Here is a 13,184-nt window from a genome sequence, read left to right on the forward strand (position 1 = left end):
TGCTCACTTCTGCATTACTCCAGTTGTATGCCAATATTGTGCTGGCTTAATGTTGGCAAATTCCTAACTGAATATAAGGTTCAAATTCTGCATTACCCAAGATTAAAAGTAAATTCAGACCTAAATGGTTTGTATCATAATGCTGATTTTTTAAACTGCCCCAGGAGAACAGCATTTAATTATAAATTAAGGTCTGTGGTGAGCTTGTATACTTTTCACTCTCCTAGACTAAATATTTTCTATTAATAATGTTCTTTTCTTGGTTTCCTCTTTTTTTCATGGGTGGCTCTCTAAGCAGTTTAGTAAACACTGTCCTTGTACAAACAAGCTGCTTTTTTGGGAAATGCTTTTGTTGGTAGACCTTTCTCATGATACAAACAGACTTGGTTTCACAGTCTCTTGTGTTTGGGTAAGGCCTCATGAACTGTTTCTGAGCTCTGCTGGTGAACCAGAGCCAGTCTGCAGTGCCCAGCACAGCTGGAAGGAAGCACAGGTTGAAATGAGACACAGATGTTCTCATTGTCTCCCTCCCAGCTCAGATGGGACCCCAGTGCTTCACAATTCCCACTCCCCTAAATTCACAGGCGTGGCTTGCCCGAGGAAGGAGTGCTGCTAGCAAAAACTGCAGACTGGCTCATCCTCAGAGTGTGCTGAAATGGTTTTGTGCTGATTAAACTGTGTTTGCCATCTAGTGGCAGCATCCTTCCATGGAGCATCATGCTTCTCTTCCTCCTCCTCCTCCTCCGTGGCACAGAGCCGGGAATTCCCAGCACCCAGGGGCACCTGGAAAGTGCTCTCAGAGCAGATGCACCTGGCACGGTCAGCAGAGGGAACCCAAAGGGAGCTTTGAGAAAAGCCCCAAGCAGTGCCACAATAGTAGCTTTTGTTCTGAATGGAATCAGGATGAGGGTATGGATTCGTTTGGAGTACTCTGGAACTGTGATGTTTGGGTGCTGTGGTGTATCGAGGATATATTTGCCTTCCCCCAGTAATCAATATTCTGCTTGTGCCCTGAACTTTTTCCACCTTTTGTGGAAACCTTTGTCCCATTTGCACACTCTCTCAACCTTGGGTTTCTGACTTCTGAAAACCAGGAGGCAGTGGGAATGTTGGGTTAGGTTTTGGGTTTCTGCCTGTGATAGCTCTGTAAGCTTTGCTGTGCTCAGCCAGGCAGCTGTCCCCACCAGTCTGCACCAGAATCAGTGACTGGCCTATTGGGGTGCTCAAACAAACTTCTGTAGTGGCAGACACAATCTGAAAAATCCTTAGCCTGCTCCTGAATTTCAGTAAAAATGTGTTTCTTCTCCTTCAGCTTCTTTTGTTATTTGCTGAGAGTAAATTATTCCCTCTGCTCCTGAAGGAGCACTCAGAGCAGCCCTGATGGCAGGTGATGATTTCCTGAAACTGGAAAAGCACTTCACACTTTGCTCCCTTAAAATTTGTGTGGTGGCCTTGGATGGGAAGGAACTCAGTCATCTCAGGGGAAGCGAAACCAAGGGGACTTTACCTGGTGTGAAGCTGTGCCTGGTCCAGGCTGGTGCAGCACTCCCAGGCTGACATTCCCCACGCTCCCTTGTTCCTCAGGGAGAACAGGCGGTTCCGAGTGTACGTGGTGATCCCGCTGCTGCCCGGCTTCGAAGGCGACATCTCAACGGGCGGGGGGAACGCGCTGCAGGCCATCATGCACTTCAACTACAGGTACCTCACCAGGCTGTCAGAGCTCTGCACACCTCCACTGCTGCAGGGGGTCCCCAAGCCCCACCTGCCATCAGTGGGACCAGCGTGGACAGAGCTTTGGGCAACCCGGTCTTGGGGAGGGTGTCCCTGCCCATGGCAGGGGCATGGAGCTAGATGAGCTTTAAGGCTCAACCAACCCAAGCCATTCTATGATTTGTTTTCCACTTTGCTGATTAATCAGACTTACTGACCAAGATTTGTCTCCAAATCTGCTTTTTTGGCCTATACTTGGCCTGGCTCTGCCCGTTGGCCCCATGCAGGCAATGGCATCTTCCCCAGTGTGATTACCTTGCTCCAGGATGGATGTTTTGGGGGGGCACTTGCAGCCCAGCAAGTCTCATAGGAAGGACTGAGATGCAGCAGGGTGAGAAATGTCAAAGGCAAAATGGCCCATGATGGTTTTACTGGAAAGCTGCTGTGTTACAGTATGGCCACAGCACAGTGTGCAGAGACGGCTGCAGCCCTCAGAGTGAAATCCCTCTTGTCTGCTGGCCTGCAGGGGTCCTGCTGCACCTCCAGGACGACAAGTGGGGCAGAGGATGCAAACAGATGGAAAGTAGCACATCCCCCTGACCCTTCTGCCTGAGCTTCCTCCTGCAAGGGCAGCCAGAGGAAATGGCCCATGGGTTGGTTGATTCTCAGTGGGATTCTGGCTGTGGATTTTCCAGCCCAGCCATAATCACACAAACTCCCTGACCTGGTGTTCTGCATGTTTTCTTAATGGGATTTCACACCCAGGCCTGGCACAGGGGGTAGCCCTGTGTAAACATGTGACAGCCCTGCTTGTCACATGTTTACAATCATTGCCACGTGCTCTAGAAGGCAGAAGTGCTCCCCGGCTCCTCTGTAGGTTGGTATAAGCTCCTTTTGGAACATGAGCAGTGCTTGAAGTAGTAACAGTCATTTGGGAAAAGAAGCACCCTGTTTCTCCTGCTGTTTGAGAGGCAGCTCTGTTTGTGATTTACCCCACCCAGTTCTGCTCCAGCACAAGCTGCTGTCTGGAGCCACGGGGGTGCTGATGGCTGCCTACCTTCTTTCCAGGACCATGTGCCGAGGGGAAAACTCCATCCTGGGCCAGCTGAAGGCAGAGGGTAAGAACTTTATTCCTCTCTTCTGTGTGGTTTACTTTGGATGCTGCTGTTTGATGGATGCATCTGTAACATTTCATGCAACACATGCTGCGGGCTCGTGGGGCTGAGAGCGACCTCCTCCTTGCCCGTCCTCCCGTGGTGAGATCTTTCAGGTCACTCAAGCCATGGCCACTTGTCAGAATTCAGACCTGGCTGCAGCCCTGATCCAGAGGAGGGGAACGCCCCAGGGAGGAGCACAGCACAGTTGCAGCTGCTCAGGATTGTGTTATTTGGAAAATGTCCTGAGCGGGGTCACGCTTCTGGGAGCCGTGAGCACTCAGCCTTCCCCGTGGATCCCACACAGGGTTTATTTCTGGCAGTTGTCAGATGTGGAGAGGAAGAACCTGCCTAAGCAGGAGGCTGTTTCCTTGCCATGAGGAATCCTGCTGGAATTTGCTCTGCTGGGAATTGGAGGACTGTGGAAACCCACATATCACAAACACTAGGACCGTGCATAATGCCTCATTTGTTCTAGGTCCTGGTGTAAATCTGAACTGCACAGAAGTGCATTAGATCACATTTGCCGTACTGACCATGGACAAAACACCTGCTTCCAGCCTCCTTTCTGCAACATCTGCAGAAAAACAGTCTCATAGTCCACCTATTGTGCTGTGCCCAGGAGACTGGAGTAATTTCTCACTGAAGTGGGAGTCTCTGAGCAGGGAGCAGACCAGAGTAGCACAATGAGCTCACAAACAAATTTTCAAATCTATTTTTTAAAAAAACTCTTTCTGTTTTCTGTTCATTTATAAGTTTTAAAAGTCAAAAGTGAACTATTATTCATAGGGGTCTTCATGTAAACAAGGTCTTTTTTTTTTTCTCGTCCACCTCCCTCACCCCATCAATTTTCTTGTCTTTCAATTTTCAGTTGGAGATAAGTGGATAAACTACATCTCATTCTGTGGCCTTCGAACATATGCAGAGCTGGAAGGAAAACTGGTCACAGAGCTCATCTATGTGCACAGCAAACTGCTCATTGCTGATGACAACACAGTTATAATCGGTGAGCAGGGGCTCTCAGGAGGGGCTGGGAGCACTGGGTTATACCTGGATCAATCCCTGCCCATGCACAGTGCAGGCTGCACTGCCATGGACTTTTCCATGTTGTCATTTCTTTCATGAGAAATATTTTGCTGTTTAAAAAAAAAAAAAAAAAAAACCACCTAAAACTTAACTCATAAATTCATCAAGAGGGAAGAAAGGATTCAGAGGGCTGTCATTTCATTTGTTTTTTCTAAAATCTTTTAAATCTGTGTGTAACCGTGAAGAGAATCCCAGTGCAGGGAATATTGTCCATCTGTCTTGTATCAAACTCTGCTCTAGCAGGAAGACTTGTGAGACTTGTCATCTGTTCCTGAAAGAACAGAATGTGCTGTAAAATTTGGAAGGTTTGGACAACATGTGTCATGTATCAGCTCCATTTCCTAAGAATGGGACAATATGCTATAGGGAATAATAGATATCATTTCATCCTCTTCTCTTACCATATTTATTATGAGAACATGAAGCAAAGACAAGAGAGTTCAGGCTCAGAGCTCTTAAACTGCAGCAGAATTTCAGCCTGTTTCTTTAAAGAAGCCCTTTTTGAGCTGTTACATCAGCAATCTAAGCTTTGCCAATGAATACCTTAATACCAGATTTTACAAGACTCAAAATACTCCCTCCCTTTAAAGCAGTGGTCTCAGATGCCCTGTGGTGAGGTTTGCTCCTCTGTCACCTTCCCAGAGGCCAGATCCTGTCTCCAGTGCACAGAGTAGCTCTGAGGTGGTTTGATATCACAGCAGGAGCTGTGATGTTCCAGCTGGGATGATCTCGGGGGCCTGAGGCAGCTCTTAGTTGTTATTTTCTGTACCTATAAGCTTGAGGGTAGATTTTTATACAGCCTGTGCCTGGTGAGGGGATGGGAAGTCATCCCTTTTGCCCATGAGAGAGAGTGCATGGAATTTAAGTGCTCATGGAGCTTCTGGGCTGGAGGAGGGGGTGAAAGGACAGAGAGGCACTTAGCTGGTTTTTCCTCTGGAGGTGTTGGCTCCCCTGGAGTTAATCCAGTTCCTGGGAAGGCTCAATGGCTAACTGCAGCCTGGGGGTCTCTTACAGCTGTATCTGGAGATTTTTTATTGTTGTTTTGGTAATTTCTGTGGGTTAATGACCTCATTATGCCTGTCCTTCCCTGCATCTTGCTGTTTCCTTGGAGCCAACAGCTGCAAGCAAGCAGTGTTCCCCCATGCCCTGCTTTCTGATGTCTCTGTAGGCCAGAGAAACCTGTCTGGGGGGACAGAGCCTCAGCTGGTCTTGAGCAGTCCCCCCTTGAATGGCACAGTAACCTGGTCTAGTGGAAAGTTTCCCTGACCATGGCAGGGAGGTTAAAAGGAGAGGAGCTTGAAAGTCTTTTCCAAGCCAAAGCATTCTGTGATTCACCCAGGGAGCTCATCCTGCCTCAGGTAGCTGGGTATCCAAACCAGATGCAGTTCAGACCTTTGAAAGCTGTGGCTCCTTCAGCAGAAGCATCTGGCAAGTTGCAGAAAGAAGAAATTTTGAAAATCTTGGCCTGGGCTTGGCTGTGATTTAATTTTCTTCCCTTGAAGCCCACAAAAATTAGTTGGGGTTTTTTTCTCTCCCCTGAGCTCCTCTCAGGATCTGTGTTTCCACAGGGAAGCCCCCTGGTTGATGCCTGGGCTTACCTAGTAACAGAGGCCAGACAAAGTTAAAAATATAAAAGTGGATATATTTACTGAAGAAGCCTTCAGGTACATTAAGGGCAGACAAAGCCTCCCCAAGGGGCTACACCCAAAATGGACAATGGTAATGAGTTTTTCAGACAGATATAAATTTGGTCTATTTGCATATCGGTCTAATTCCCTAATTATAGCTTCAGCTAATGAAGTCATATACTCCAGTTTGCTCCCCACCCCAATGCACTTCACTTCTGTTTGTACTTTTTGGGGCCTGAGGCAGACGGTGTCCTTGGTTCTCAGACTTAGAAGGATCTGACCAAAATGTGAAGAGAGATTACTATCACTCAATATGGAGTTCAGAGTTTCACACTGGTGCAGTACAGGATCTGAAAAACATAACAGCTAAAACCTTAATGCATCAGGTTGGGGTTGTACCCGTCAAAGCTGTGGATGTTCCCCGTGGGGCCGAGGGGTGTGGAGGTCCCCGGGGTGGCGGGTGGTGATGGAGGCTGTGCAGGAGCACCTGTAGCAGCAGTGACACATTGCCTGTGCCTGTCCTGCCCTGCCCAGGCTCTGCCAACATCAACGACCGCAGCATGCTGGGGAAGAGGGACAGTGAGATGGCCATCATCGTGCAGGACAGCGACACCGTCCCCTCCGTCATGGACGGCCAGGAGTTCCGCGCCGGCCGCTTCGCCCAGTCCCTGCGCCTGCGCTGCTTCAGGTGGGGCTGGGCTGGGCACCCAGCGAGGGGACAGGGCACTGAGCAGGGATGGGGGAGGGCTTGCTCAGGCTTCACCTGCCCCCACAGCCTTTCAAACCAGCGGGCTGCCGCTGCCTGCCCAGGTTTAGCTCTGCTTGGCCTGGACTTAGCCCTGGGTTTTGCTGCTGTTTCCTCACACTGCTCCTGTCCGCAGCTTGGTAGCTTGATTTTACAAATTATTTTTGCTCCGGGATTTCACTAGAAGAGCTCATAAACAAGTGGTATTTCCCCTCCACATCTCGTTTGCACACTCTCTCAGTCTTGGGTGGCAGTGTCACTTTTTAAAGGAAGCTTCTTTGCTGGGAGCAGCCATCTGGCCCACAACACGGCCATTTTTAGTTTAAGGCTTTTTTCTTTTTTTTTCCCCCCACCCTGTTTCCCATCTGGACAGTTACTGCACAGAAGAAAAGGAGAAAATCAAGCAGCTTTAGAGCTGAGAAATTATCACAGGGCATGGGAGTGGGAGGGTGCTGGGAGCACACAGGGTTTGGCAAGTCTCAAGGAAACTCCTTGTCTCCTGGCATTTATCGAGAGGGGAGTACCCAGTGCTTCAGGCTGTGTGAGCATCCATCCCTTTGTCTTCTCAGGGTTGTCCTTGGCGGCTCTGACCTCAATCCAGAACACCAGGATCCCGTCTGTGACAAATTCTTCAAGGAGGTGTGGATTGCCACAGCAGCTCGGAATGCCACCATCTTTGATAAAGTGAGGAGCACAGCAACTTCCCCCTCCCTCCATCCCACACAGAGGCAGCAGATGCCAATGGGAGCAGCAGCACAGGGAGGGCAGAGAGAGTAGGTCCAGTTCCTGGGGTTGGACTTTCAGAGATGTTTTGAAGGAATGAGTAGTGTCAGGTGCAAGAGCTGTGAACAGGAAACTGGAGCTGGTGCATTCTCAGCGTGACAGCACCTATGAAGGCAGCAGATCAGATTTCTCCTTGTGTTTGCATCAGCTGTAGCTCCAGTGAATGGCCGTGGTGTAGTTACTACTTGTAATTACCCACAGTGTAACTGGAGTAGAAGCAAATTTTACTTTTGTCTTTTAATGAGCTTTTGCAGTGATCAGAAAAGGCCCTGGAGCTTCCCCTCTGCCTGCCCCAGCCTCATTGAGGGCAGTCACTTACCTCATCCCTCCCTGTTCTCTGGGCTGTTGATTCAATCACTCCCATCCTGGGGAATTTGCACTGGATGCTTGGTTCTTTCTCAGGAACTCTGCACTGCTGCATTTCCTCTGCACTGACAGGTGACTTCTTTCTGTTTTGACCAGGTATTTCGATGCCTTCCCAGTGACCAGGTGAATAATTTAACCCAACTGCGTGATTTCATCAACAAGCCCAAATTAGCAAATGATGATCCTGTGAAAGCAGCAGAAGAATTAAAAAAGATTCGTGGGTTTTTAGTACAATTCCCCTTTCGTTTTCTGGAGGAAGAGTACTTGCTTCCCTCCGTTGGAACAAAGGAGTCCATGGTACCCATGGAGGTTTGGACTTAAGAAGATGCAGACTGCTTTTCCTTTTAAAGTCTTGTTCTCAGGAGAGAAGTTAATGAAAAATACGGGATTTTGTAAAGTGAAAGAAGACTAAAAGCTTCTCCACCAAGGTCACAAGCCCTTCAGAAGGATTTTGGTGGAGGAACTTGAAGCAAATCAACACTCAACACTAGCAGACAAGAGGAGCAGAACAACTTGGAAATGGTGGCAGATAAAAGTTTAACTTCTGGAGGAGTTATTTCTTCAGGCATCTTCCTCTGAGCATCTAAAGGATGCAGGCTGCTTCCTAGGACAGGAACTGACTCCCAGTCGATGTTGTCACCACTGCCAGCTGTATCCTGTGGTTGCATTTGTACTGTGATCGTGCTGTGGCTGCACAGGAGTCCTGGGCTGTGTGTGCTGCTTCTCAGGCTTTGGGTATCTGCACCTTGGCTCGCTGGAGTTCCCCATCTCGCCCCTCCCACATGCCATCAGAGCACACTGTGCAGCCCTGCCACTCTTGGGAAGTGCCATTTGCTGCTGCCCTGGGCTGTCCTGCAGCTTTCGGAGCGTAGGTGTTTCACTTCTTAAAGGGAAACAGACTAACAATCCTGTATCAGAATCAGCATTTCGGTCTCTTCATCCCTTTGGGGGAAAAAATCCTTTTCCTATTGCAGCTGGAGCAATCAGCAGCCCTCAGGCTAAGCAGAGGGCAGTCTCAGTGGAGCTGGAGGTGCTGAAGAGCACTGGAGTTTGCTGGCCTTTGCAGACACAGCACATCAGTTTGGTCCCACTGAGTGTGACTGTTTTCCTTGGGAAAGGATCAAGGTTCCAACTCAAGCCTGAGGTGTCCAGAGCTGGGGGAAGCCAAGGCACTGCATGTAACAGGACTGAGACTCGAAAGCCAGCATGATGTGAGCCAAGCTCTGCACTCTGCTTGTGTGTTCATCTTGCAGCATATGGGTAGATTTTCATTTCCATCCCTTTCCCCCTACTTAAAAGAAGGGAAAGGCCAGTAAGTTGACTCCATGCTCAGACCAAGCTGATGTGTGGATTTGTAGGTGGGGTGAATGCAGGTTGGGAAGGGGAGCAGATGACAAAGCCTTGTCTCTGCTCTGCTTTGTTACTGAACCAGCCACAACCTTGAGTGCAGTCATGCAGGATGTGTCTTCCCAAGCAGAGGTAAAACTCAGCATGCACATTCCTGTTTTACATTGCTGTGAGAAGGTTTCCAAAGCTCTTTTGCACCTCCCTGTACAGAGAAGCAGCAGTTCAATCCAGCATCCTGGGAAAAACACTACAGTTCCTGGGTGAGGACCTCGTGTGGTGGGCACCAGCCTGGGTCTTACCCCATGCTCCATCCTGCAAAGAGGCCATGTCTCCCAGTTCCATGTCCAGCTCCAACCTGAGGTGTTCCTGGCAGTCTGCAGTGTTATGTCAGCCACTGGGAAAATGGAGCATTAGAAAACACCTAAGGAGAGTTGGATCTGGAGGAGTGGGAGGCTGAGCTCTTCTGCTGCCCCTGCATCTGGGCATCCCTTCCTTTCCCAGGGTTATACCTGTGCCCAACACTCCTTGGTCAAAAGGCCTAGTGAACTGGTATTTATTTTATTTCACAGAAGAATTTATATTTTTCTTTTCTGGATCTTCCAGCAGTTTTTTTAACTGGAAAATAATCCCACTGGTTGCCTACCTATCCCCAAAACGTAGCTGATTGCCTTCTGTGATTGACATTTTAGCTGATTGACATTTTAGCTGATTGCCTTCTGTGTTCAGACCTGTAAATAGGCACCAGCTTATTCTATCCCTGCTGCATCACCCAAATAGGGAACAAACCCCAGATGTTCTTCCAAATCTCAGCCCATTCCTACAGCTTCCACGGTTTTACACTTGGGTTTTGTAGATGCAGTTGCCTTCTACACTCCTTTCTGGCATCTGTGGTCTGGTTCACCTTTGGGAAGTGCATGTGCAGCATTTTATGTGATTGAGTCCAGAGGGTTGATGGTTTTACCTGGCATGCTGTAAGCACATAAATACCTTCCCTTGACGTTTTTTCCCTTAAAAAAACCTGACCCCTGGTCACCCCCCCCAGTGCCAAAGCAATGTGTGCCCTGACCATTTCCAATCAGATCAAAGGTGTCCTGTGATTTCACATCAGTGCAGGTTCAGAGCTTTTCTCTCCTGATGTTTTTAGCTGTTTTAGTTTGACTGAAGCTGCTGACTTTAAACAATTACAGCCTGCCAGAGAATCCTTGTCAGTCACACAGGTCCATGTTCAGAGTCAGAAAGTGTTCAACCCCACCACCTGTACACTGAACCTTGAAGTGCAAGACTCCTGTCATCTTCTAAGTGCTCTTATTCTCCTCCTCCTCATATTAGCAAAGGTTTTTATAATTGTTAAATTATCCTTACATTGTCTTTTAAAATGAGAGGTTGCTAATTGTCGGGGCTTCCTAACTCCAGAGGTGTTAACTCCCCCTCTGCCAGGCTGCTTTGGGGAACAACCACTCAGGTTCTGCAATGCTCAGCCCACTGTGTGATAGCTGCTGGTCCCCAGTGACACAGCAGAGCCGTGGAGGGAGATGTAATCGACTGATTTGGTATGAAAAGGTGCTAATTAAGGAGGTCTTTCATTATTGAGGTAGCAGACAGGCCTGATATTGGCTCTCTGCTGGGAGGAGATGCTCCTCTGTGGAAACAGAGGCACTGTGCTGACCATCCCTGCCCTGTGTTGGTGCTAAATTCCTGACACCAGGAATTTAGAAACATTCAAATGCAAGCAGGGTGTGCAGCCTAGCACAGTGAGGAGATCCCAGCATCCCCAGGGGCTTGTGGGGCCACCAAGTTCTCTATGGAAGCAGCACTGCTCACCCCAGACAGACATCAGGGCTGGACCACTCCAGTGAAGGCCCTGCTCATTCACACCCCAGGCTGTGCTGTTTGGAGCTGCCTCCTTGGGTCCTGTCTGCTACAGGCTTGTTTCTTATATTAAGAAGCCTGTGAAGTTGAACACCTTGAGAGGGTTGGTTTGTGCACCTGAACAATCACTCCTTCTTAGTCTGTCATTCCAGCATGGGCCTCAAACTGGAGAAGGTCACCCACGGTAGCCAGGGCTGGAACAGGTGATGTGGATTCAGCACTAGCAACCCCAGAAGCATCAACTGTTTCTTGTGCCATTTATTTGTTAGAACTATAGGAGATGACAAATTCTCCCTGGCTCAGACTTTATTTTGTAATTCAACCCGGGCAGAACACTTCTTTTCCCTTTAAATTATTCTTTAACCGGTATCACTTTGAGAACTCATGCTCCTTTCCTTAAATTTTAATAGTCTAATATTTTAAAATACGTGTTTTGTTGTACAGATGTTGGACTGGATAAATGTTTCACTATAAAGTTAATGCATGATTTAAAAAATGAGGGATAAAATGTCATTGTCTGCAAGAACTGTACTAAAAAACAATTTATAAGAGAACCACTCCAGTGCTCCATGGAAGAGGTGAAGTGCTCAGCTCAGTATCTGGTCTCTTGGTCTCAGTTTGTCCCCTGACTTGGTGAGCTGTGCTGCATTAAAGCCCAAACACTCCATTTTCCTTTCTTTTGATCAAGTTTCACAACATGATTTTGCAATCCTGGTGCTGTCCCTGGGAGAACCTCAGTGCAGGTGTTGCCTAGCTGGGACTCTTCCATGAATAATTTCCAATGTATTTTTTCCTTCCAGAGGGAACATCCCTGTACAATCAAGTGCCAGATGTGCTGTTGTTATTTCAGAGTAAGAAGCCTTGAACACCTGTAGCCAGGACACACTGGGGGTTGTATCTGGTCACAGAGCTGCCTTTGTGGGGACACTCCCATACAAGTATGAGAGAACTGTAGAATAATACCATTTCCCTCTCCTGCTGCATGTGGAGCCCCAAATCTGTGCTGGGCTAGGCTGGCGCCTCTCACCAGCAGCAGAGTCTTTCATGGTGTGGTGGCCAAGGGGAAGAAAACCAGACCAGGATACGAGCAGAGGTTGGCACAAGACGTGAACACACTGTCACTGCTCGTGGCACTCATTCTGCAAATGGTTTCAACCAAGCAATGGCTGCTGCACTGCTGAGATCCTGCTGAAACCAGGAGCTCTGCAGGATCCTGCTTTAATCCCAGAGTGTAACTTCATGGCAGTGAATCAAGGCCAGCCTGTGAATCTCAGTGTATCAAAGTGGAGCTGCCCCAGTAACCACACATCGACCACTGAATGCAATGATCCTCTTGGGGTGTCACTTTTTTTTTCCTGTTTTCCTTTCCCTGCCTGCTTTCTTGTTATATTTTCCAGTATTTGTGGTTATTCTATTTTTAACCTTCCAGTGTCTTCGTAAAATCTACTCTATGTAAATAATTCCAACTTTCCCTAGTCCTGGCACTAGGGAAATAAGAAAAAGTGTCAAAAAGTCACCGTTTTGGGAATGTTTTGTTGTGTTTTGGGTTGTTTTTTTTTTTTTTTAAATCATGTCTCTAGCTAAACTAATCCACAAAAGGAGAGCTTCCACTTGGGGTGTGAGCACAGGTCTCCGTGCGTCCCTCCCTTGACAGTGCTGCTGTGATACTGAATATCCCTTCTGTGAAGGCTGCTGGAATTGAGTTTTGTATCCTTGTTCCTGCTAACCATGGCTTTCCTTTCCACTCTGTTTGTATCTGGTAAATGAATGTGTATTAATGGACTGAAAATACAACAGATCATCATGTCAGAATGTTTGGCTTTGGTGTCATTTCTCCTTGTTTTGGGGGCCTCATCCTGCCTTGAGTTCTGTCCTTGTTCTGTATCAGCAGCCAAGACGTGAGGGGGAAAGGCCCAGAATAGCAATAAAAAAGGCTAGACTTGAGTCATCTGGGTTTTCCTGGGAGAGAGAAATTGCTGGGGTGAAACAGCATAGAAAGAAAATTGGACTTCTTAAATAGATTAAAAAGTCATGTTTTAAAGGAGTTTTAATAATCCAAAAGTATTATGAAAGGCACAGACAAAAACGCTCTGTCTCCAAAATAAAATTAACTTGCCCCTGTCTATTTTAACTTCCAGTAAAGGAAATTCAGCAGAGAGAGAGGAAGAAGCAGCTGCCTGTTGTCCTCCAGGGGCAGAAGAGATTAATAAAGCATCAGTGGCATTTCCAAGCTCTCTTGCAAACTGAAAACATATTAACTTCTCCATTTCTTAGGTTTCATCTCCTTCCTCAGATGCCAGAGGGCTCTCCACATCTTCAGAACTTCCAAACCCAATCTGTGTCCTCGACAGACACAATAAACCAAGACAGCAGAGCCAGAGGGTGAGGCAGGGGTTGGTAAGGGACATCAGGCACTGATGAGTGCCACTCATGAGTGACACTGTCTGCTTCTGCTGCCACTCCAGCATCCCCCTGCTGATTTTGTGCCTGCTGGAT

General features: G+C 47.9%; 1 protein-coding gene across 3 annotated transcripts in view; it reads left to right on the plus strand.

Moving 5' to 3' along the window:
• The window catches only part of PLD1 (phospholipase D1), a 74,626-nt gene extending 62,126 nt beyond the window's left edge, over positions 1 to 12,500 (plus strand). For all 3 annotated transcript variants that reach the window (XM_059855774.1, XM_059855773.1, XM_059855772.1), the window contains 6 exons: positions 1,585 to 1,698; positions 2,779 to 2,828; positions 3,736 to 3,870; positions 6,113 to 6,266; positions 6,893 to 7,007; positions 7,569 to 12,500. In XM_059855774.1, the coding sequence (XP_059711757.1) occupies positions 1,585 to 1,698; positions 2,779 to 2,828; positions 3,736 to 3,870; positions 6,113 to 6,266; positions 6,893 to 7,007; positions 7,569 to 7,793 (793 nt within the window). In that variant the 3' untranslated portion in view covers positions 7,794 to 12,500. The remainder of the gene's footprint in view (positions 1 to 1,584; positions 1,699 to 2,778; positions 2,829 to 3,735; positions 3,871 to 6,112; positions 6,267 to 6,892; positions 7,008 to 7,568) is intronic.
• Positions 12,501 to 13,184: the final 684 nt, after the last annotated feature.

This window comes from Haemorhous mexicanus, chromosome 10 (assembly GCF_027477595.1).
Source record: "Haemorhous mexicanus isolate bHaeMex1 chromosome 10, bHaeMex1.pri, whole genome shotgun sequence".
In the NCBI taxonomy this organism is placed as follows: domain Eukaryota; kingdom Metazoa; phylum Chordata; class Aves; order Passeriformes; family Fringillidae; genus Haemorhous; species Haemorhous mexicanus.